The 26,272-nt window shown below is 36.0% G+C and overlaps 1 protein-coding gene across 8 annotated transcripts in view; it reads left to right on the top strand.

The window, feature by feature from the left end:
* Positions 1-26,272, top strand: part of NPNT (nephronectin) — a 77,122-nt gene that overhangs the window by 37,797 nt on the left and 13,053 nt on the right. For 2 of the 8 annotated variants that reach the window (XM_017862972.1, XM_017862969.1), the window contains 7 exons: positions 989-1,078; positions 5,331-5,450; positions 6,745-6,879; positions 8,524-8,658; positions 8,972-9,094; positions 10,755-11,144; positions 25,942-26,028. In XM_017862972.1, coding sequence (XP_017718461.1) covers positions 989-1,078; positions 5,331-5,450; positions 6,745-6,879; positions 8,524-8,658; positions 8,972-9,094; positions 10,755-11,144; positions 25,942-26,028 — 1,080 coding nt within the window. The remainder of the gene's footprint in view (positions 1-988; positions 1,079-5,330; positions 5,451-6,744; positions 6,880-8,523; positions 8,659-8,971; positions 9,095-10,754; positions 11,145-25,941; positions 26,029-26,272) is intronic. The other 6 variants (XM_017862971.1, XM_017862973.1, XM_017862974.1 and 3 more) reach the window with 3 other exon arrangements.

Here is a 26,272-nt window from a genome sequence, read left to right as displayed (position 1 = left end):
AAAAAAAAAAAAAAAAAAAAAAAAAAAAAAAAAAAAGCCGGGCGTGGTGGCGGGCGCCTGTAGTTCCAGCTACTCCTGAGGCTCAGTCAGGAGAATGGTGTGAACCCGGGAGGCGGAGCTTGCAGTGAACTGAGATCGCACCACTGCACTCCAGCCTGGGCGACAGAGCGAGACTCCGTCTCAAAAAAAAAAAAAAAAAAAAAGGAAGATGTGTAGTTTTAACTCCCAAAACCAATGTTCATTTGATCTGGACATTTAACTGGCTGTTAATAACGTAATGGTGTTGAAACAGAACGTGATTTTTAAGTCTCAACTCTCTACTTTGAGTCTCACCCATCTTATCTTTTGGTAAACAAATAATGGCAACAGTTAACACTTTTTTTTTTTTTTTTTTGCATAAAGCTTATGTATGTTCTAGAAACATAATTTCTTACATTTAAATGATAATATTGACGATCTATTATGCTGTTATGTAAATAAAATCTTTATGCAATTCATACATTTGTTCATAATTTTGGAGTATTTTAAACTACTATTGTACAACGTGATAATGTAGGGAAAAAAATCTTAAGTTGGTCGTTTAAGACTTCAGTGACCTTAAATAGAGCAGATGGATTATAATCAATATTTTTATAATTTGTTTTTTATTTTCTTCCTTCTGTTTATGACTAAATAATACTTTTTAAAATGATGATCTCTTGTTTGGAGTTTTTAAAAAAATTGTATGACAATGGATTGCTCATTTATAATGTGTGTGTTGTCCTTGGAAAACAAGATGACAGTGATACATTTTTAAGAAAATTAAAATAGAGGAAAAGAGAAACCAGAAGAACCATAAAATAAACTATTGTTTATAAAGTATCTAATGCATTCTTTTTAAACTCTACCAACTGTATGTAATTGTTTAATATATACTTGTAAAGATTTTTAGGGCTAAAATTGACATCAGTTCAAAGTTGACTCTTATTACCTTCTTCCTGGTATGAAGACGAGCACATCCCAACTCCTCTTGACCAAGGCAGTGAACAGCCTCTTTTCCAACCCCTGGATCACCAAGCCACAAGTTTGCCTTCAAGGGGTGAGCGTGTATTGTCCCAGGTGGTCTGCTTTTGCCACCTGCATGGCTTCCTGCAGTTATGTCACTTCTTGCAAATGTTCTGAAGACTAGCCCAGGAGTGTCCAGCCTTCAGCCCTGAGCATGTACAGCAAGCAGCAGGAATTGCCACCTGATGCTGATTCTCTGTGCTCTGAAAAGCATGGAGCTCTACTGTCCTTTTAATGCATCGAGTATCATTGCTTTTCTTTTTCTTTTCTGAATTTTGAAATATTTTCTAAAAATCAGATAGCAAAACAACTTTTTTCATATGTAGGCAAACTGAGGAGTTCCAAAGCAAGTGAAATTGGGGGTTTGATGCCCTTTGCCAAGTAGATTTTAGAAATCAAGTCCTCTTCCCCACTCTTGAGGTATAGAGTTTTAGGTTACCTGAAAATCAAAGTATACATCAGTGACCTTCTTTTGGTATACATTGTGTAACATCAGATAGCCTAAGTTCTGATTCCAAGATGGCATTTAGTTGCTATTTGCTTATAAGCAAGTCATTAACCAATCAGTAACAGGGAGACAGTAATTCCTGCCCTATTTGCCTGTGGGGTTGGCGTAAGAATAGAAACACCGAAAATATTAATGTCTTCATCATGCTGGAAAGCTTCATAGGAAAATAATGTGTAGCATAATTTTACAGTTCCTCTTCTAGGATATTTTATCTGTAACCCATTCATAGGTTTAAGAACTTAGAATAACTGAATTAAAATAGTTGAAATTATTAATCATTGTCTCTGCTGAGAGGAAATTTGATGCTTTTGTATATTTTCTGCACAAGGAATTAGGGCAAAAGAATTAATTTCAGTCTTTAATAATTTAAAAAATAAAGTTATGGTAGTTGACATATTGACATGTTTGCCTATGACTGCCTGATTTTAGCACCAAAGCGGAGAGAAAGTCCAAATGTGTTAAGTGAAAGTTTATGTAAAAAAAAATCCAGTGAGCTAGTTATCTTACTCAATGATCTCTTCCGAATTTTTCAGCTACTTTTCAGTGTCTGCATGCTAATAAAATTTCTGATTTTTTTCCTGAAGTTTAATAATAATGCTATGCAGCTTGCATTTCCATTCTGGACCAGTTCCCTTCTCCCTCTCCTTCTGCCTCTCCTCCCATCGAAACTCCTGAATCCACCAACCTACTGAAATGTATTCCTGACAATAATAGATGCACTTTAAGACTTATATACATAATAATTGAAGCATTATGAATGTAAGTGGCTTATTGTAAAGTTCTATCCTTTAGTATAAGATAAGTACATGAAAGAATTCATTACATTTTTAATTTTCCTGTTTGATAGATTTTCCTTATATATATTATAAACCTCCAGAGAAAAGGAACATAAGTAAATTTACAACAAAACACCAACGTTTTATTTCCAGGTTCTCTTATCAACTTTTAAGATTTATTTGAGACAGTATGATCAATGATTTCATTTTGTTCTGCTTATTATTGTAGGAGTATTTACTATAATTTGGAAGTAGTTTATTTTTTAATTTCTTGCTTAATTGAAGAATATCCAATAGATTGTGATAATGAATACAGCGTTTATAGAAAGCAGCACATATCAGCTTACTTAATATAACACTAGGTCAATGAGAAAAGAAGGTAACATAATTAAAGACAAGAAACTCTTAAGAAAACTGAGGACAAAAAGGCTTCTTACCAGGTCACTAGATGCATTTAATCTTTTGAAGCTCTGTACTTTAGGAAAAGTCTGATATTTGGCAAATTTTGATAAACATGGATGACTGTGGAATCTTATAGTATCTGAAGTGGCTTTCATAAGGGTCATTGTGAAGTTTTAGGAGACACCTGCCTATGGCAGATGGGGCAATGATGGCAGTCACTAGGGATATTAACAACAGTCAGCTGTCAGGGCATGTCATCCAGACCATCAACAGCTGGTGGAGTACAGCTTTCTCAATTGCTTTCCATGTTTTGGATACTCATATGCCCATTAATAACAGGTAAAATAGCCAATATAGGTCCACATTTACCCATTGAATGTTACATGTATTCTTCCTTTCTCGTATTATTTCATACAGTCCAGATTTTTTTGGACTCATGACAGCATATTGGCTTTTCTTTCCTTTCAGTTTCATGATTCTTAACCCCAAAGTGCTTTTGCTATGGGAACAGAAGGATAAAGTTGGGTCAAAGCCATTATCTAAAACCACCAGCAGCTCCAGTCCAGATTATGAATACTACCATAGCAATCCTAAGGGGCCCTTTATTGGCCCAGACTGGAGCCAAATTGTAGAAGAGCTGCCCCAATTGGGCTTCAGGTTTAGTTCATGGACATAGTGTCTGAAGAAATTTCCATCAGCATAAATATTCCTTGTTTATGAGCTGCCTGGAACTTTAAACACCTAATCCATTCCCATCAGGAACTCACAACAGTTTCTGTCACGCTCTGAAAATAAACCTAGGGATTCTTAACTGACACATAAACAAAAATCCATCAATATCCTTTTCTTGAGATATAGGTTTTGATTTTACTGTGTTATTTTGTGGTTTTGTTCTATTTTTGTTTAGTGCAGAAAAAATATTTGAAACACAAAGCCTTTCTCTAATGCCATATTTGGGTTTAAATGCTATTTAATATCAAAAAGATTTATCAAAGACAGGTGTGACTCTGCAGGACCATATTAGGAATAGTCATTAATTCCTCTTAAAAGATGAGAAAAAATTCCCTCTCATTTTTAGTAAATACTGAAATACAAAGTAGAAGAATACGGGAAGGGTAGAAAATTTCTTTCTCAGTCATTCTTCCTTGATTCTTGCTTCAATTAACAGAGGGAGAAAACATTTTTGATACTGTAATCTGCATGGCACTTTCTATGAGGAAATTTTTTTTGAAATATTGTAGAATGTGATTTTGTTTTAAAAACCCTTAACTAGTCCAGAGACAATAAAGTAGAAATTTGAAGAAAGCATAGGAGATGACAAAAGTTTTTGGTTTATTTAACCTTTCCAGGATTTGCCCAGCTAGGGGTCTGCTTACAGTTGCATTCAGGGCAGAAAAAAGATCTACTTGGAAAATCAGTAAGATACGAAAATTTTTTTAGATGTGATAATTATTTGGTGGTTTTAAAACATAATGGAACTTGGTGATTTAGTTAAGTGAAATATACAGATTTCCAGTAAATGAGCAGATCAGATTGAAATAGATTAGATTTGAAAACAATTTTGCAACTAGACAAATTGTATTTCTTATTCAATGACATGGATTAATAGATAATTAAATTATGCTAATTGGGTACTTATGCTGGTGGTTCCAGACAAACATGTGGTCACATTTCTTTTTAATGAAGTGTATATTTTAGGCATTACTATTTCAATGTTTATTTGTCATTATGAGTTTTATGTTCACTTGAGGCAGTGTTTAATTTAGGTTAAAACTTTTTTATAATGTGAAATGTATTAATTTATTTCATATTGATACTTAAACCAATAAACCTAAAATACATGATAGTCTATTACATTTTGTCCATTAGTATTTCCATATGCCTTTCTTAACTGCGGAATAAATGAAAATATATTGGTGGGTGTTTTAAAGTTCATTTTGTGACTTGAATGCATTACTAAAGCAGGAAACTGAAGTTTCTTCTTTAATCTGAAATCATATAAAATCTACCAGATTGAACAAGAAAAACTACAATAATGATCACTCTTAATTTATTTCTTTCTTATCCTCTGAAAATATAGCCTATATAGCCTTCCCTTGGGAAGGTCAAAGCAGTCAAATGTTTTTAAATCTGTATAGTTCCTGTAAAGTAAAATATTCTCATGTAATACGTTCTTTAAACAGAGAAAGGAAGACATTGAACGAATAGGGTTACATTGTCAGGATTAAATCTAGCAATAGAACCCAGATATTTTAAGAATATTGGCAAACAGATGGTAGCTGATAGAGCACCTCTGCCCATGGGAGGTTAGTATGCTGCTGTTTCTAGGGATGATAAGGTAGGCACCTGTTGTTGAGAATTTTCCTAACTGGCCTTTATAAACAGAAATCCATAAAGGTCATGGCGACTCCTGGTTGCCCCTAGTGTAACAACCTTCAAATTAATATTGCATGAACATTCTCTATCTCTTATGTAAATAATAGTTACTGTAGCTTGACCTATTTTTCTCTTTCCTTTTTTAATATAGAAAAGAATTTTAAATGGTTTACATTAGTGCTGAGGTTTTGTAATTTTTCTGCTTCAACCCACATTGTTTTCAGATCTAAATGAGTGTGGCCTGAAGCCTCGGCCCTGTAAGCACAGGTGCATGAACACTTATGGCAGCTACAAGTGCTACTGTCTCAACGGATATATGCTCATGCCGGATGGTTCCTGCTCAAGTATGTCAAGAATCTTAACTGTTTTATAAGTGCTTTGGGCTTGTTTCTGTTGTGCTCTGGGAGCTTGCTTTTGTGAAAGTGGCCTCCCGGGTTCTGCTAAACAAGATGTGTGCATGTGTTTATATATGTGCCTGAGGAACTGAAAATCAAAATAAGTGGCACCATTTTCGATGTATAATATTCTTCTCTCATGGGTGCCAATATTAAATTGATTAGGAAATGGTATTTAGATCAAGAATTACAAAACTAAGTATGTTTTCTAATTTTTTTTTAAAACATGCTTACCTCTGTCTTCTATCTGGGCATAGAAGAATAATTCCAGGTTAAAAAAAAAAAGAAAAAAAAGAACACTACTGACTATTTAGGGACTGCTCAGACAGAATCCATCAGGTCTGTTTTGTGATTTTAAATCATTCATAAATACTTTCTTACTTAATTTTATATTTCATTATAAAGGCCTTTAGGCTTTTATAGAATTTTAGACTTTAATAATAGTCTAAGACTTCTAGAAAACAATTTCAAATAAAAAATAAATGAATATGATACCAGAAAAGTAGAATTCATGTATATCTTTATAAGGAAAAAAATGTGTGTTTTCTACCATTTGGATGTATAAGATGGATACATTAGATTTGAAAACAATTTTGTAACTAGACATATTATTGTGTGGAACCACCAGCATAAGTACCCGATTAGCATAATTTAATTATCTATTAATCCATGTCGTTGAATAAGAAATATACATAATATGTCTAATATGCCCTAAAATTCTCTCATTGAATTGCGGTATTCATATGATATCCAACAATTAATGACTTGGTTTTATTTTACTGAATTGTCATTTAACTGAGTTGCATAAGATAAAAATAGTTAGCTAATTTTATTTAACATTGCATAAGTATAGCATGGAACTTTTTGGAATGAAGTGAATACATGTTTAACATTGTGCAACTCAGTGGGAAATCTGCTGTTCCCCTAGAGAAATTTCATGGGCAGTTGAGACAGTTACTTGGATGTTTAGTTAAGAATAGCATTTAGCTTGAGTACTCTGGAGAAATACCTCAATTCTTCACTTTCCTTGGCCACTGGAAAAATTTCCAGATAATCTATGCACAATAGTTTTATATTTGTCTTTTAATGCTTTCTTTCCTTTCCCCTTTTACTTTCTTTAGATGTTTGATAGTTAAGGCCTCTTTGACTTCATTGTTGTTCAGTGTCACTGATTTCAGGACAAGTGAAAAAATATAGCTATTTCCTTTACAGATTTTGTTTTCTACCTGTCTGGGTCAGCCAGTCACTCTCTTTCCAGGTGCCCTGACCTGCTCCATGGCAAATTGTCAGTATGGCTGTGATGTTGTTAAAGGGCAAATACGGTGCCAGTGCCCCTCCCCTGGCCTGCAGCTGGCTCCTGATGGGAGGACCTGTGTAGGTGAGTTGTAAAATCAAGCATCTCTGTCAGCAGCCTCTATAGGATAAAGGGAGAAAGTGAAAGGTGATGGGAGTAAGGAAAAAAAGGCAATTACTTATGTCAGATAATTAGCTGTCTTTCAGAAGATGTCAGATGTCTCAGAAGAGGACATCTCTGTGAATGGATAATGGGAGCCTTATTGTTTTTAAAATGAGAAATAGGAGGATGCCTCAGGCAGAGGGAACCCTATGTGCAAAGGCACTGTAGTTCAGAGAAGCACAATGTTTAGGGGAATGAGAAGAGCTCAGTATTCCTAGAATGTAAGCGGCAAGTGTGAGCAATGAGTGATGAAGCTGAACAGGTAGACAGGGCTAGATTGTATGTGTTGTACTTCCGGCCTCAGATTTTTTTCTGGTGAATTAGGAAGACAGTGTAGGATTGAGAGTCTGGACTCTTCCATATACTAGATATGTAACCTTAGGCAAGAGACTTTGTTTCTTTGAGCTTGCGTCTTCTTATCTTTAAAATGGAAATAACACCACATAGAACTGGCAGGAAGATTGAATGAGATCGTGGATGCAGAGAGTTTAGCACAATACCTAGCATGTAATAATCCTTGAATGAATGGAAGTGTTTGGTGATCAGAGATATTTACTGAGTACTTTCTATACTCCAGACACTGTGCTGAGTGCTAGGATGTATAGCAGTGGACTAAACAGACAAGATTTTGATCCCCACAAAGCTGACATGCTAACAGGGGAGACAGAAGAGAAATAAATACCCCATAAAATTACAGACAATGCCAAGTGTTAACATGAGGTATTGAAAGAAAAACAGAATGTGTCTATTAGCCTTAAGGTAAGACCTGTATCATTAGCCATGTGAAGAAACAGCCAAGCAGCTGAAGAGATTGCAGGGCACTGCGGTGAGAGAGAGGTTGGCCTATGTGAGGTTTTTCAAAGAAGAAGGCCCATGTAGCTCAAGTACGGGGTGTGAGTATGAGGAGTGGTGGCTTGAGATATAATGGGTGAAGTAGGTGAGGGTGATTTGTTGCAGGGCCTTCAAGGACATGGGGGAGGAATGTGGATTTAATTCAAAGTGCAAGTAGAAATAGTTAAAAGGTTTTGAGCATAGTAATGATCTGATTGTATGTTTTAATGGAATCATTTTGACAGTTGGGTTGGAAATGCTTTGGAGGGGATAAGTAACAGCAAAAGAAGCAGTTTTGAGGCTTTTGTAATGGTCTAACCTGGGAGATGGTGGCCTCAAATAGGGTAGTGATGGTGGATTAAGAGAAAAGTAGACAGAATCAAATAATTTTTTTAGAGGTAGAATTAACTGGACTTGATGATTTGGGAGTTAAAGGAAAGAAGGTTGTTTCTAGTTCAAGAATGACTCAAGTTTCTAGTTTAAGCAACTTGGTGGATATAGCTGCAGTATGTGCTAATATATAGGGTACAAGAAAATAATAACTTGGCTTAGAAGGATGAGTTGAAATTTGGATATGTGGAATTTATGTTGCCTATAGGGGCAGCCAGCTGGATACCATTTATGGTGAGCTACTAGATGCCAGGCAACTGTTTGTAGTCAGTTATTTATTTTGAAACCCACTCTGTCTTAACATGCCCTTGCTCTTCCTAAAATGCTATTGACTTATGTTTCTAGATGTTGATGAATGTGCTACAGGAAGAGCCTCCTGCCCTAGGTTTAGGCAATGTGTCAACACTTTTGGGAGCTACATCTGCAAGTGTCATAAAGGCTTCGATCTCATGTATATTGGAGGCAAATACCAATGTCATGGTAATGAAACCCAACCATTGCTTGCTTTGTGTTGTTTCTTCCTAGAGCACTGAAAGATCTTGTAATTGTGGTGATGACTGGAATGTGAGGGGCAGGGAAGAGTACTGGCATTAAGTTGAACAAACCAATAGACATCCAATTCAACCACTGGTAGTTCCCAGTCTGCATGTACTTTATTTCTTCTGTTTATCTGCCAATTTTATGTAGATCAACACATTGCCAAAAAAAAATCATTGTTGAAACTGTATATATTTTTCATGCCATCATATTTATCTCCTAAATAAGCCTCTTTGTTTCCTACTTTCTGATGCAGACATAGACGAATGCTCACTTGGTCAGTATCAGTGCAGCAGCTTTGCTCGATGTTATAACATACATGGGTCCTACAAGTGCAAATGTAAAGAAGGATACCAGGGCGATGGACTGACTTGTGTGTGTGAGTAGTACTTGTCTCTCAGCTTTAAATTCTAGCAGGAAATATAGGATTACACAAAGGCCATCGCTAGGGAAGATAAGGAATAAGATTATCAAAGAAGTATAATCGCCATAATTGGTTATTTTTGTCTGTGATTTCCACAAACAATAAAATCACTTGCTCAGGTACTTGTAAAAACTAAGGACTCAGTAATACACTATAATCTTAAGAGTTTGAATCTCTTCACTGAAATCTCTCAATATTTTCTTTTAGCTAAAAGAAGTTATAGAGTCCTCTCTGAGAATTTACTTTTGTTAAAATCAGAAATACATGTTTGCCATTAGTATTAGATTTTGATGGTGGGATAATCTGAATATATTCTACATTTTTCACTCTGTTTTATGCCTCCTAACTCTACTATTAAAAAAATCATTCCCGGCCAGGCACGGTGGCTCATGCCTGTAATTCTAGCACTTTCGGAGGCCATAGTGGCAGGATTGTTTGAGACTAGGAGTTCAAGACCAGCCTGGGCAACATAACGAGACCCATCTCTACAAAAATAAATTTAAAAATTAGCCAGGTGCAGTGCGCATACCTGTAGTCCCAGCTACTCAGGAGGCTGAGGTAATAGGATCACTTGAGCCTGGGATCTTAAGACTGCCATGAGCCCAGTGAACTGTGACCATGCCACTGCACTCCAGCTTGGGCAAGAGAGCGAGACCCTGTCTCAAAAGAAAAAAAAAAAAAAAGTCATTCCCTTATTTATTTCCTCTACATTCAGAACTGTTTTGCTTTTAAATGTTTTAAAAGTTTTATTTGGAGTAGTGGTTATGTAGTAGATAAACATGAAAAAGCCCAAAAGTCATAATTTAACATACATTTCATGTGACAGAAGATAATTTTTTAAATTTCCTGAGTAAAATATTTACTGAAAACCATGGTGCATAAAATCATGGGGATTAAAGGGTTTTTAAAGAGTCATGTAGTCATTCCCAGTCTGGAGTATATCATTCCAGGCAGATTAAATATTGGTTCTTTTGGTGAAGATTATCAAGGAAAAGATGCCACAGATGATCTTTGCAACCTCTGAAAATGTCTTTTAAAAGCAGTTGTATCTATCAGTAAAGGGGAAGAAAACCGACTATAAAACAATATGTAGAACATTTACTCAAACTGTATTTATGCGAATTGAATTTATATAAAGTGTGGATAAGAAAAGTATTTGTCTTTAGACAATTCTAAACACACTTTTATAATATACATGTAGCATAGGGATACAGCATAGATTCTAACTATGCATTTCTTATATTAAAAAATTTAGAATGTCTCTGCATTTTAAAAATTCTCATTAGTTGTTGTCTGTTTCCACTGCACAAATATTTAAAACGTTTTTATGTTGCAAATAATACATATTCTTTATGGAAACACACCAATATATTTGTTACATACATGCAAAGGATGAATATATGTACATATATGAATACGTATGTATGTGTTTTATATACACACACACACACATATATTTGTTATTTGGAAAATAGTATGACTTACAGTAGGTAATATTCTGAATTTGAAAAATGATACTAGTTGTCATGAGATGTTTTTATGTGTCTGTCAGTATAATGCTTCACTCTTTAGGGAGGAATGGTTACATACTAATTTAAGTCTTTGACTCTTTCAGATATCCCAAAAGTTATGATTGAACCTTCGGGTCCAATTCATGTACCAAAGGGAAATGGTACCATTTTAAAGGGTGACGGAGGATATAATAATAGGATTCCTGATGTTGGAAGTACTTGGTGGCCTCCGAAGACAACATATATTCCTCCTATCATTACCAACAGGCCTACTTCTAAGCCGACAACAAGACCTACACCAAAGCCAACACCACTTCCTACACCACCACCACCTCTGCCAACAGAGCTCAGAACACCTCTACCAGCTACAACCCCAGAAAGGCCAACCACCAGACTGACAACTATAGCACCAGCTGCCAGTACACCTCCAGGAGGGATTACAGTTGACAACAGGGTACAGATAGATCCTCAGAAACCCAGAGGAGATGTGTTCAGTAAGTCTAATAAATGTTAGCACATTTTCAGTAGGCTCATTTATAATGACTTTTCAACCACAGGCCATGCCTTGAATAAGAATGAAACTTGTATAAAGAACTAGTTATGTAAAGTCATATGTCCCTATTGACAAATATTATAAAGAGCTGCATAAAGAGTCAGTCTAATTGGGCAAGTAAAAATGTATGTAGCAACGGAAAGAATATCACAAAGTCATATGGTAGATGACAGCTCTTAGCCAGTATGGGAATTCTGACATAGTTAGATTTACTTGAAAACTCTCAGAGGTGGGGAACTTAACTGTATTCCATGCTGTGTTACTTTTAATCTAACCCTTCATTCATTCAGTCAGTGAACATTTTTGAATGTCTTTAGAGTCCTTGACATTTTTGAATGTCAAGGAGGCCTTGTCTTAGCCATTGGGTTTATGTAAAGATGAAACAGAAAAGGTCACAGTCTGGTGGGAAAGATGGTTACTCAGAAGATAACAGTGGTAATATGTTAGTGAAAGAGATCTGTGTAGGACACTATGGGAGGAGAATGAAGGGATACCTCATCAGTCTTTGGGTAGGCAATATTCAGGGAGGGCTTCCCAAGTGAAATGGGGTGAAGTGGATGAGGAAAGGGAGATATTATAGTTAATGGGGACAGCCCAACAAATGCAAAGAAGTAGAAAGCAGTGTAACAGGCAGTAGACTGCCAGTAAATTGGAGGGTCATGTCAGGGACAGATGAGAGAAGCTGGACAGCTACCCCTTGGATTGCTGTAAACTGGTAGTTAGACCTACACTGGGGTTGGATTAGATCAAAGGCTCCCAGATTCTTAGCAGGTGACTAGGTAAAGGGTAGCACCACCAATGGAGATAGAGGATTCAGGAAGAGAAGCGAGTTTTGAAGGAGGAAAAGGTTAATTTATTACCAGACCAAAATTTGCATTTTATAACTTTCATCTGTTCCTCATATTTATCTGTTTGTCCTGTGTCACTTCGCTTATTCTTAGTTACCTTTGCATTCACTCTGCCTGTCTCCTCCTTTATACATTACCAGTTTATTTTGTTCCTTTTTTCATTCCTCCATGATGAAGCTAAAGTTTGTGCCTTTTATATTAATACCTTTATAACTTTTTATCAGGTGATAAAATACTCACATTTATTATTATTTAAAGGGGAAAATTAAGCTGGTGTGGCAGCTCACACCTATAATCCCAGCACTTTGGGAGACTGAGGAGGACCAATTGGTTAAGCCTGAGAGGTTGAGGCTGCAGTAAGCTGTGACTGTGCCACTGCACTGCAGCCTGGGTGACAGAGTGGGACACTGTCTCAAGAAAATGAATAAATAAATACTAAATAAAGGGGATATTAGAGCTGAATTTTGCTTGTATGTGACTCTCAATTAAATTTTCTCTTCTGGGTAATTGTCCATTTAAAGAAAGATCGAGATTCTCTAATTCTGATATAGTCATGTATGTTTTGGATAATCAATATAATTTTTAGGGGAATTAGATGGTAGTTCTCAAAATACACATTTTATATGTGCATAACTATTTTCTGAAATTTATATTTTGTAATTTTCTCCTCGCCCCTCTCTGCATCTCAGATATTGTCTTTTCTCCCTATTACTCTCCTTTTTAAATTCTCATCTCATTGTGATCATACAATGGGATTTTTATTTATGAGTGCTTAAGTAATTATGGTATTTATGTTATTTTGCTGCCTTAGGATAACAAGGGAATTTGGCTATTTAATGTAAGATGATTTGCTAAATATTTTTTTCATTATGATGAAAGAATACGTCTTTCTGAGAATTTAAAAAAATACTTCCTCTTTTCAAAATGTTTCTCTTTATTTCCAGTATTCCTCTCTATGCCAATACATAAAAATGACATTGAAGTTCACCAATAAAATTTAGTGCAATAAAATTGGGGAAATACAGAGTTCCAATGATGTTTGGGAGCATTCATTATAAGAGAGTGTGATCTTAAAGACATGCTCTGGGAAAGGATTGCCTTGATCAAATGCCAAGGCTGTTGCATGCCACAGATAGCATTGCTGCCTTTAGAAACTCCTGCCAAAAATTAAATTCCACTCTCATTTCATCTTCAGCAATAGCTGCTAATTAAGTCTAGCATGTGTGAGAATGCTTTAGATGCTTTTTGACTTGCTGTCTCGTGGTTATAGCGTATATTCTAAAAAAGGCAAGGGCGCTAAGTTTTTAATTCAGGACAAATAACCAGTGTCTATTCACTGTGAAAACAGAAAGGAACCTTAGCACTATTGCAGTTCAACACCATTTCTTTACTGAACATTTTCTTCACTTCTGGCATAAATTCTTAAACCATCCTTATTCTCCACAGGTCTGAGAACAGAATTTAGCTCACCTCATCTCATAAATATTTAGGTGATGTGAATTATGGCCACTATTTGACAGTCTCCTTCAAATAGCCCTCTGCTTTAATTGTGTTTTTCTTTACATTGAAAGATACTTTTAAATTATAATTTTTAATTGACATAATAATATATTTATGGGGTATGAAAGATTTCTTGTAATGGAAGAGGTTGTGAAAGAGAGCTTTTCCTTATAATGTATGTGCGTTGTCGCCCTGATAAAAGACTGTAAAGATATTCTAAAAGAAAATCAAGGAAGAAAAACATTACAACAAGAACACATCTTCAGCCCAGACCTCTCCCCCAAACTCTAGACCTGTATATCAGCTGACTGCTTAACTTATCTAGCTGGATGAAAATAGACGTCTCAAACTCAACATGTATAGAATTGTTCCTCTTCTTCCCTTAAACATGCTCTACTCTCAGCCTTTCCTATCCCAGGTAATGGGACCTCCATCACCTGTTGCTAAGGTCTGATAATGTGGATTCATCCTTAATTACTCTTTTCATACATACATCCAATATGTAAGGAAATCCTTTTAGCTCTACCTTCAAATTATATTTAAGTATGACCATTTCTCACCAACTCCAATGCTACTACCCTGGCCCAAGTCATCTCTCCCCTGGAGTACAGGTCCAAAATCCTTTATCCAAATGACTTGTGGAATACAGCATTTTTTAGATTTCAGAAAATCAATAAGGTACATATACTATATAGTACACACTGAAGTAGTGAAACATACTGATTTTCTCTAGTGTTTTACTGTGAACATACCAATGTTAAAGAAAGGAAAATGATATTAACTCAGAGGTGATGTCTCACAGCATATATTTACTAGCTTGCACAAATTTTTTAATGTTAGCAAGATTTAAGGCAAATGTTTTATTTATATTTTAATTGGATCCTATGATGATTATTAAAGACAAAAAGTAGCTATCTCTAGAAAGTATAAATTGAGCTCTTGGCAAATGTGACCAAAATCAGAAATCAGATTTTTTAATAAAGTTACATATACATTTGTCTAGAGTTACAATTAAAAGTATTGTGCTCATAGTCAGTCTGTGATCTGTGGCATATTATTATATCTTCCTACGCCTTAAAACAATGTTTCCTGTAAGTATAAACAAAGTACCATTGACACTGGAAGTTTTGTCCATTTGCTACTTCCAAAAGAAAGGGGTACAAAACAGAAAAGTTATTTAAACTTTAAGTAGTTGGTTAGATGTGGTAGTTATAATAGACTTTTGGTATTTTAATATGGGGCCTAAAAATTTTCATCTAAACCAACATTAATTATCTAAGTGTGATATCCTTATGAGGTCTTTGTTAAATCCTCCCAATTATATCCAGCATCTCCAAAGGTGACTGAGGTCCCTTCTAATAACTCATCCCACCATTGGAGTAGTCATCCTTATATTTAACCTAAATTTATGAAACTACAGTTTATGCCTTTTTAATATTGTCAGATACTCAAGATTAATGGACACAGTTGTTCATTGTCCCCAGCTCCCATACTACATGTACTCAAAGACACTTTCAGGAAATGACTCACTCTTTCTTCACTGGGCCCAGTAATTTATATTTTATTAATCTTTTCTTAGAAATGCTGTTTTTCAACCCACTTAACAATCTTTTTGGCTGGTCCTTTGAACATTATTTTCCAAATCTGTCACAAATGATGGCGTCAAAGATACATGATAGTCAAATCTGACCCAATACTGATCACGGGGGGGTGTCTTTTAACATGGTTTGTAATCTAAATCATTTCTCTTTGTTGCAAAGTAGAGATTTATGGGAGCTATTTAATCTCCAGATGTTTTTTTCCTCAGATGGTCACATAGTGGGCATGCAAAAATATTTGTTGAACGGAATGAAATGGAATTTTATATTGGATTTAGTTTTTTTCATTCTAAGTAATCCTTCACATGCTTAACTAGCTACATTTTACTTGTTGGTTCTGATATTCCTTCCCCAAATAATCAAAGTTAATTCAGATTATGGGTTTTTTCTTGTCTTGATACAGCTTAATATAGCCATTGAAAATAAACAATCTCTGGAAAATTCTAAGTCTAATATACTTCTAAATTTTAAGCATGACACTGAGAAATAGTGAAAAGCATAGAAAAGGAATATGAAAATAGCATTGAAACATTTGGAATTGACGGGTTTTAACACTACTAAAGATAGAATATACTGAATCAGAAAACCTAGTCTTGATTTTCACCTCTATTTATGAGGTACATGACTTTGCTCTAGTATGAGTATTTATGAGGTACATGTCTTTGGAAGAGTTACTGTGCTTTCCACCTCAATTTTTTCTCTGTAAAATGGAGGGAATATTCCTAGCTTTCCCTTTCTCATAGAGTAGCTTCAAAGATCAGAGATAAGGGATCTAGTGTTTGTGAATTCTGAGTTACTATGAAATGTAAAGGATTACTGTGTTTTGTTTATCACTGTAAATAACCTCGATGGGGAGAACTTAATATGTGATTAAGGTTGCAACTTTTTATGTGTGATATGAAATATTAAACACATTTTTAAAATAATTCTTTTTGAGACAGGGTCTCACTCTGTCACCCAGGCTGCTGCAGCTTCAGTCTCTCAGGCTTAAGCGATCCTCCTGCCTCAGCCTCCCAAGTAGCTGGGTGGCTATTTATTTTTATTTTTTGTGGATATGAGGTCTTACTATGTTGCCCAGGCTGGTCTCCAACTCCTGAGCTCAAAGAATCCTCCCACCTTGGCCTCCCAAGTGCTGGGATTCTAGGCATGAACCACTGCACCCAGCCTAAAAACAATTTTAGCTTGAGGGACCCTAGGATTTTTTAGGTTATATGACTAGAAATATAATAAGATGTATTTCTTATTATACAGGGCTAATCCAGTAGACATGATTTGAGCAACACTAAAGTTATCTGATATAGCATAAAATTCTTGTTCTTTTATTAATGAGACAGAATTGTGCTTCTCAAAGTGTGTTTTATAGAGCATTATTTCTCTAAAATATTACGCAATTGTATGCGTTAAAAACTTCTAAGGTCAAATACGTTTAAGAAATCCTAGGTTTAGCTAAGTTAAATAGGTTTGTTAACTGTAAGACTTCTCAATACTCTAATGTGCTAACAGTATTGTAAATCTCTAAGAGAGGCATATAATGTATCTTTTCCCAAGTTGTTTTAACCATGGGATTATTTGAGTCTTGGGATTAGAGTTTACTGGAATCAACTTTATGTCAGTCTGGGCTAAACTAGGAAGTATGAGAACCACACTCCACAAAACCCAGTATCCCTCACCAATTATGGCTCTCATTGCCTGTTTTTTGAGACTAATGGATTGACCTTGGATTTAGGAATGAGGGTTGGGGAGAGCGGAAAGGTGCTGCACAGACTTAGCCTGGAAAGCAGCCGTAAGTGGTGGTATGCCTGTATGGACACCATAGGTTTGCTGCAGGGGATTGTTAAAAAGCCACTTTGCAAAGACAAAACTCTGGTTTCAGAGGGGTAGGAGCTATCCCAGAGCAAAGAAATTTTTAAAAGTTTTCTGCAGAACCCAAACTAAAGGAAGTTAGGGGGACATGCTTTCTGGTCTAGCAATATATAATGAAATATTTTACAACTATTAACCATAATGTTTTTTGGAAAATATTTAATAATTTTATAAAACACCCATGTTACAAAAATGTTACCTGAAAAGTACAAAACTGTACTTGCCATTTGACTCCAATTAGATATAAAATATATGTCTGCATATGTCTGGATGTATATAAAAGTCTGTAAGAAAAAAGACCAAAATAGTAACCATGAATATATCCAGTTTATGATATTTTGGGTGATTTTCATTGTCTTTTTGTTGACTTTATGCAGTAATTTTTAAACTGTCCAACTGCACTATCATTGATAACAGTAATTCATTATAGCAATAATTCCTTCAGAGAGGGGGCAGAGTAATAGAACCCTGCTCTTCTCAGCAGGAAAGTGAGGATTCTGATTCTTAATCATGTTTATTTTATTTTGGACATACTGATTTTTAAAAATTCATTGAATGTTTTATTAACTTCTATTTTTAACCTTTCAGATTTTCCTTTACAATTGATTGTGATAGTTATGTCCAATTTTAGCTAGGAAATTTGTATTACTAGAAGGAATATAACATAACTTGGACCAGGAAACAGATTTTTTTTTGCCCCAGTGTTGTCAGAAGCCCATTTTAACTAAAATAACATACGATGTTTATTAACTAAAATAACATAGGATGCTTATCTTAAGATGTAGATTCCTAATCCTTATGACACATTTACTAAATCAGACTTACTAAGGAAAGTATCTCTCAGTCTTTATCTTTATTTATTTATTACTTATTTATTTATTTTTCTGAGACACAGGCTTGCTCTGTCACCCAGGCTGGAGTGCAGTGGCATGATCTTGGCTCACTGCAACCTAAGTGATTATTGCGCCTCAGCCTCCTGAGTAGCTGGGATTACAGGCATGCGCCACCACACCCAGCTATATATATATATATTTGTAATTTTCATAGAGACAGGGATTCACATCTGAGTAGAAACACTTGGTCCCCAACACTCAACTTTTTATTCAACCAGCCGTGACCTGGGTGTGAACATGACAGACCCAGCAGGGTTCCAACGCCTGACAACCTGCACCTGTCAGGAAGAGCCCCTTCCTTTCCTGCTCCCCCTGCAACACTTGGTTATTTTAATAGAGACAGGGTTTCACCATGTTGCCCAGGCTGGTCTCGAACTTCTGGCCTCAAGAGATCCGCCTGCCTCAGCCACCCAAAGTACTGGGATTACAGGCGTGAGGCACTACGTCTGGCTGTTCTCAGTCTTTAATGTGTATACAAATTACAAGGGGATCTCGTTAAAATGAAGACTGACTCAATGTGTCTGGAGTAGGACCTGAGACTCTGCATTTCTAACAAACACAGGTAATGTTTCTGATCTGCAGTCCCCACTTTGGATAGCAGGGTTCTTTCTAAAGCATAACGCCAGCTCCAACCCAGCAGAACCATATTCTGGATGGAATCAGAACTAGCCAAATGTAGGATTTAAAATATAGCATTTGTGCCTAGGTATGTGTCCACCTGACTCATGTAAAATAAAGAGAAAAGGCGTTAATAGAAGCCAGATTATAGAACATAATGTTATTAATATGTATCAGGTGCTTTTATGAGTGGCCATATCAGAGAACCAGCCTCACTGTTGCGGTTATTACACAACATGAGAATGTGCTGCAATTCCAAGTACCAAGCAGTAAGAAGAAAATTGTTTTCTTTTACTGATTGCTGCATGTTGTCCTGAGGCTTTTCCCCTCATCTCTCTTCTACAGATTTTACCGAGTCTGTGGCTAGTTCATTCACATTGTTCTTGGTCATGGAAATATTATGGTCTTTCTGATTCTGTGTAGTGATAAGTAAAAAGATTGTTTCTGCTGAGGGGTGAAAAGGTCTTCAAACTAGTTTGCTTTCTTGTAAACAGTAAGACCTGTAGAGACCCTGAGAAGGTGCCTGATATCTCCTTGAAAATTAAATTTCTGCTAGTGTTTTGAAGGAGCGAATTGTCACTTCTCACAGGTTAGGATCTGGTGCTGTGAATTCTGAAAGTTTGCAAGATTTTTTATTTATATTTTGATTAGATCCTATAGTAGCTAGTAAAGAAAATATCATTCTCTCCAAAAAGTATAAATTGAGCCCTCAGTGATTGTGACCAAAGTCAGAAATCAGATTTTTTTTTTTAAGTTACATGCACATCTGTCAATAGAGTTATAATTACAAGTATTGTGCTCATTGCCAGTCTGTAATTTGGGGCATATCACTAAATTTTCCTGTGCGTTTGTTTTCTCATCTGCAAGTCAGGGATAGTAATAGTATCTACCTCATTGGGCTATTGTGAAAGTTAGATGCAAGGGTATCTTTAAAACTTTTACTGTAGCGCTTGGCACATAATAATAATTTAATACATATTAGCTATTACTGCTGCTATTGAAGTTGAATTCATTTATATAGTAATGATAACATTTCCTACTTAATTCATAAAAAGACAGCCTATGCTGTTTTCTAGTTCTGAGTTTATATGTTTCTCATGCTTTTTATTATGGTTCATTACAATTTTAATGTTATTTTTAACTAACTAGATCCTTTTTTGAAACAAATTGAAACAATTTTGAAACAAATTGGTTTGCAAGTGTGAGCTGTTAGGTGCACGGAGAAAATGAAAATAGAAACTTGCTATTTTATTCTAAGCTTATTACCAAATACTTAGAATACTGTGTTTTATTCAGGTGTTTATAGTATCATTAGACAGTTGTGATTTTAAAATAGAGACTGCATCATCTCAACTTCTTTACTGTGAAAATAATAACAATAGCCTTTGCAGAGATGCATCTGTCTAGATGGGAAATTTACATGGTGGATCTGATGAGTGCATCCAGCCTGGGCAGCAGAGTGAGACTCTGTCTCCAAAAAATAAAATAAAATAAATAAAATAATAAAATAAAATAGAATGTAGTTTCCTTCCCCAGAAAGTCTGATTTAGTAAATGTGCCATAAGGATTTAGAAATCTACATCATAAATAAACATTCTATGTTATTTTAGTTCAGACCCTATTTTAGTTCAGACTTTCTATGGGATAAAAACTTCCATTCTTTCTTTAAATAGATTCTTTCGGCTTGAGCGCATTTACACCTGTCCCCAACAGCTGGTGGGCTTCTGCTCACCCTAGACGGTGTTCATGCTGCACTCAGTCCAAGCAGCCCTTATCCGAGAGTCTACTTACTACTGGCATTCTGGTGCAAAGGACTCATTCTTGGCAGAGCCTAACCTTCATGGTAACCTTTGGCTTAGAAGAGAGGAGAAGGGGAGGCCGAGGCAGGTGGATCACTAGGTCAGGAGTCCAAAACCAGCCTGGCCAACATGGTGAAACCCTATCTCTACTAAAAATACAAAAATTAGCCAGGCGTGGTGGTGTGCACCTGGAATCCCAGCTACTCAGGAGGCTGAGACAGGAGAATTGCTTGAACCTGGGAGGCAGAGATTGTAGTGAGCCGAGATTGTGCCTCTGCACTCCAGCCTGGACGACAGAGCAAGACTCTGTCTCAAAAGAAAAAAAATTATCCTGTCTCCAGGCAGTGCCTCTGTGTCTTTCTAAAACTTTATTAAAGATTCATACAATACGTGAAGAAGAAATAGGTATGTCACAAAATTGGGCTTATTGTTGATTAGCTATGTCTGTGTTCCACCTTTCACCAGAGATTTATTTTTATTTATTTATTTATTTATTTATTTTGCCAATTTTGCTCTTTACTCTCAGCCCAAAGGTGTCTGTGAAACTTTGTAGATTCTTCCTATGGGATGAAAGCTTTGACAAACAAGGTCTTATTTCTGTGAGTCCAACAACCCTTTTCTTTTGGCTTATAATGAATAGATGGCTAAAACTTTTCTCTAACATGGTTAAAGAAATTTCAGAAACTGATTTCCAGCCCTTTTATTTGCTTTTCTCTCTGATCACTTAAAATTACGATGCATATGTCCTGCATCTGGGGAGAGAATAGAGGGAAAGAGAGATAGGGAGAGGAGGAGAGACCATCTCATAAAACCCTTGTCATTCATCCCCACCCTCCAATCTGTGTCTCCAAAAGTCTCTAGGTTTTGCCACTGGAAACAGCCTTCAGAATATTAGAATAATTACATATGTACTATTCTCTTCAATGAACTAAACTCCTAAGCATAGAAGTAATTTAAGACAGTGTTATCTTTAATCATTTAGTCCAGCAACAGATGCCAGAACTGGCCTGGGTAATGCCATAGGAACCACCTTGTTTCCTATGAAACATAAAGAGAATTTGCAAACCTACCTTTACTGAATAATGCTTACATTTCACTATAGTTACTCTTGGCAAGAAGTTGAGCAGTGGGAGGTGTATATGATAATATTTACATTTACTTCTCTGTGCTTACTCTTAATGTTTTCTGGGTAAAAATATAAAATTGACTATTTGGGAAACCTCATTTGTGAACACAGGTTATATATGATCACATCCCTGGGGAAAACACATATGTAGTAGAAAGTGCCTCGCAAGCATTTCTTACAAGAACTTTCCTGTTCCTTTTTGTGGCTGATTTTACCCCTGACTCCAGGACCCAGTAGCCATTAGAAAGTACTCTGCTCCTCAGCCCAGTCCAACCATGCCTTTATCCAGCTGTCACTTGCTTCAGTACCTGTACATTCCCTTTCTTTTAGTTTATGCAGAAGGCTGTAAGAAGCAACAGTCAAGACATATCTTTTGGTGAGTAAAACATGGACCAATGGTAGAAAGATTCTGGGGACATTTTCTAAAAATATATGAACATTCATAGTTGATGTTAATTTTAGTCATAATTTCCCTGTGACACCCACTCTCACCTTCTTCCTGTTCATTCTCCAAACTACTACCAGAATGGTCATTTCAGCATGCAAACCTGTTCTTGGCACTCCTCTGTTAAAATCCTTCAGAAGCTGCCAGTTTCCACCAGGATAATGTCCAAAATATTTACAAGGCTTTAAAAGCTCCTGCACACTCTGCCTCTATCTCCAGTTCCATTTGATGCCCTTCCTCCTGCACCCTGCCTCCCTCCCCCTGTAAGGTCTACAGTGATTCTGGTGTTTCAATCCCTGCTCTTTTCATTCTCCAGAGCCACAGCTCATAGTACTTCTTATGTCATAGAGAAAGCATCACTTCTCAGAGATTTTCACGACGTGTATCCTCCCCAGCCTGGCTTAGCCAGTCCCTAACACCCCACTCCCATACTCACGTAGCATCCTCTACCTCTTTAAGACACACATTACCTGGGGAAATTGTTAAAAATCTGCCTTCACTTCTAGAATGTAGACCCCATGAAGGCAAGAGTATGCCCAATGCTTTATAACACGCTCTTAGCCCATGCTTTGTATAACTGATGCTCAGTTTCTTGGTTGATTGCATAAATGAGTGGATGGAATAGAAGGAGGCAGGATGCATGGACAGATGGTGGAGGAATTGTATTGCTAGCACTTCTCTGATTCTTTTTTAGTTTCTAAATTTATACCATTCTAAGAATTAATAGTGCAACTACAGAGAATAGTAGGTATGCATTTGTTTTTATAAAACACATATATTGTGTATTTAAGTTGAATATTAGCCAAAGTATGAAGCAGGGAAATAATAATTAGAAAAATCATGTACCAGTGTCCATCCTGGTTGTAGTCCATTTTTGGGCAAGGCTAGTCATTCATTTTAATTAGCATTTTCTGCATTGATCAAAATAGCTCCCTTGAATCAAAGAAAATGTTTGAATTTCACAAACATATTTCAATTTCATAGCCTTGCATTCAGCAACTATCAAGTCTATTCTGAGTTCTCTTTGAATACTTAGAATTGCCAAAATACAAATAACAGACATATAATTGCTATTTATATGTGATCTAACAGAACCCTCTTTTATTTAGATGTTTTAGTTAAGTTTTTTATTCATATTTATATTTTTTCTTTTACAAACAATCCTAAAACACAGAATTACAAAAAAAGGTGAACCAACACAAATGGAAAAAAAAAATGCATTTCTAATTCTTAGATTACCACTATTAGCATATTGGCATATTGGTGTATTTATCCCTCTTTCTTCTAGTCCTTTTTTTTGGTTTGTTTTTCTTGTACATGATTGTGATAATAACATAATACTGCTTGAGTGATTTGTTCTGCTACTTATTTCACTTAATCTTTTCACATAAACTCTAAAGTGTATCAGGGAGTGGGTAGTGTTTCTTCTCTTGACACTTCAGTGCGATGCTCTTAGTAATCCCATACTGGTATGTGTAAGGAAGGAAAATTAGTTAAATAATTTTGTATAGTTATAGAGTAGAGCACACAAAATTGTAAGAACCAATAGCTTCTGAGCACTTCTGGTTTCTAAATTCCTTGGAATGTTTCCCAGTGGATTGTAATGAAGGTATACAGGATTATCTGCTGCTAAATTAAATAGTTCTTGGAAACCAAGTACATATAATATTAATAAACCATCTGACATTTTACAAGTTGTTACATGACTAATGCTTTGTGTTGCCATCTTCTAACTGTATGATCTAATCTCTTCCTTTCTCTTCAACCTCATCCCATGCTGCTTTCTTTATTTCTCAACATCCTCCAGCCGTTGTGAACTCCTTTCTCTCAATTTTCCAAGCACTTTCTTTGTACCTTGTACTTTGGCCTCCCTCTTCCCCAACCGCAGTGCTATGCTTTTTGCTTGGAAAGTTTCATTCTTCCCTTTTCAGTTTAAATTGTGCTTCCTCAGAGAGGACCTCTTGATCTCCCTTTTTATAAAACAGGCTCCGGGAGCCAGGAAACCTTTACATCAAGACTTGATTTGCCATTTGATAGTCCTTCATCTGGAAGGAAAAAAAGGGGGGGTGGAGCTTGAAAAACTGTCATAACGTCCCTGGAATATGGTACTTTAAGAGTTGAGCCCATTCCATTTTGGAGATGATTTATATAAGTTACAACAAAAGAAGGAGACAAAAACATGATTGTTCTATTGAGTTTTCATAACTTTCTGTCACAAGAAAGAAAGCATGCTTGCCTACAATTTTGTAGCATTTCTAGTAAATAAAAGAGGCACTCCCCCTCTCAGAGCACCAAATAAGGAAAGTGTAATTTATGTCATTGCTGTCAGTCATCTGGGCTATAAAAAAGAGAGTGGGGTTGCCTCATCCCCTGGGCACCCACAGTCAGCTGTGTCCCTAGAGCTTCTCTTCTGTCTTTGCTGCCCAGCTGGGTATATTGTGAGTATGGATTGTAAGAGGGGAAGGGACTTCACTGTTTTAACGTTTGAAACAAAAAGGAAAAAACTCAGAAGTAGTAAGCTAAAAACAACTTGTGCAAATATTATGGGATTATTACTTAATTTTAAGAATTTTGCTAAAACAATAGGAACATCATTGAAAAAAGAACCCCTTTGAGTGATGATGGTTTCATAGTGTTCTACATCTCCTACTCCCTGCCTTATAAAAATAAAGCTAATTAATTGAAGTTCTGGCAAAGAGAAGGGAGTATTCCTTGGCCTTTAACCAAGAATTCCCCTCACCACCATGAACATTCCCACGCATTTCCCCACAAGTTACTCTCCATGATGTCTTCCTTCCTAAAGCTTATCAAAATCTCAAATTACAGCACTCGTTTATCTCCATATTTAAAGTCTGCTTCTCCCATTAGAATTCAAGCCACGTAAGATCCAGACCCTCAGTCTTGTCTATCCCATTCACCCTGTCTCCTTAGTGCCCGCCACAGTGGTTGGCATCTGCTTAGCCATCAAATATACACTGATTGAATAAATAAATCAATGATTTAAAGAAATCAATTATTTTTTTAAAGTAGATTCTTACGCTTTGTTCCACTTGTGTCCTTTGAATAAAAGTGTTGAAATACTACATGGCTTTCTAACAGGATATTTGTATTCACTTAGTAAACAGTTATTGAGTGCCTGCCACCAAGTCAAGCCCTGGAAATGCCACCCAAATAAGACATGATTGATGCCCTCCAGGACCTAAGAGACTAGCAGAGGGACAGACACATATGTGTAAATAGCTGCAATTCTTTATGAAATTGTGTAATAGGGGCTTATAAGCATGAACTCTTGAGGTATATGAGGGAAGAATTTGATTCTGCCTGGGGCATGAAAATTTCTGCAGAGGCAGTGATATTTATGCTGGGCCTTGAAGGAAGAGATTTTTGGCAGGTTAATTAGCAGAAAATAGAGCGTGGGGTCTGAGACATGAAAATGAATGGCATGTTTGGACAGCATTGTGTATTTTGGTGGGGTAGATTGTAAACTCTGCCCCAAGAAGTTTGAATTTGATCTTAAAGGAGCCAGGGAAACTGTTTAAGGAAGGGAGGCCATGGTAGGAAATGTATATTAGAGTGCAACAATGTGCAGAGTTCATTGGGGATGGGGAGTAGATGCTGTGATTAGAAACCAAACCATTCACTTCCATCATAGGTATTTGCAGTTAAAACAACCTTAATTTAAAGATCATAATAATGTATCTTTCGTAGAGATGAACTTTAGAATTTCATAGAGATGAATAGTTGGCTGGAAATTGATTGCTCTATTAAAATGTATTTTCCAAATAAAGACTTTTACGTTATTTTGTTGAATTTTAGAAACTTTTGAAAATCATTTTTTAAAAATGTTCCCAGATCAATGTTGCAGTATAAATCGCTGCAGAATGAAATTCGTGACTCTTCATGTGAGATATAATTAAATATTTTGGATTCATCCAAATGAATAAAATGACTATGTCTTTTCCTCCTGCCCTTGTTAAAGGTAATGCCTCTTTATCAATACCTCAAACACACACACACAAAAAAAAAACTCAAAACTTTTCTCTTGCAGTTCCACGGCAACCTTCAAATGACTTGTTTGAAATATTTGAAATAGAAAGAGGAGTCAGTGCAGACGATGAAGCAAAGGATGATCCAGGTGACACTTACACTCTTAGTGCCATCATAATGACATTTTATTGTTTCTCTCCATGAAAATAAGTTTTAAATGTAGATTGTTTGGACCATTTGGGAAAATTATACCTGTTTTCTTTAACAACTCGGATTTCCTTTGTAGTTAAATCATCATTTTCTTTTTAAAAAATATATTTAAGTAGTACTTAAATTTTAAAAAAGGAAATCATATTTTATAAGTGATGACGTAACATGGTTATAATTTGGCA

Source organism: Rhinopithecus bieti, unplaced genomic scaffold, assembly GCF_001698545.2.
Source record: "Rhinopithecus bieti isolate Rb0 unplaced genomic scaffold, ASM169854v2 scaffold_64846, whole genome shotgun sequence".
Lineage (NCBI taxonomy): Eukaryota > Metazoa > Chordata > Mammalia > Primates > Cercopithecidae > Rhinopithecus > Rhinopithecus bieti.
Note: the sequence above shows the minus strand (reverse complement) of the source record. Positions and strands in the feature narration are given on the sequence as shown.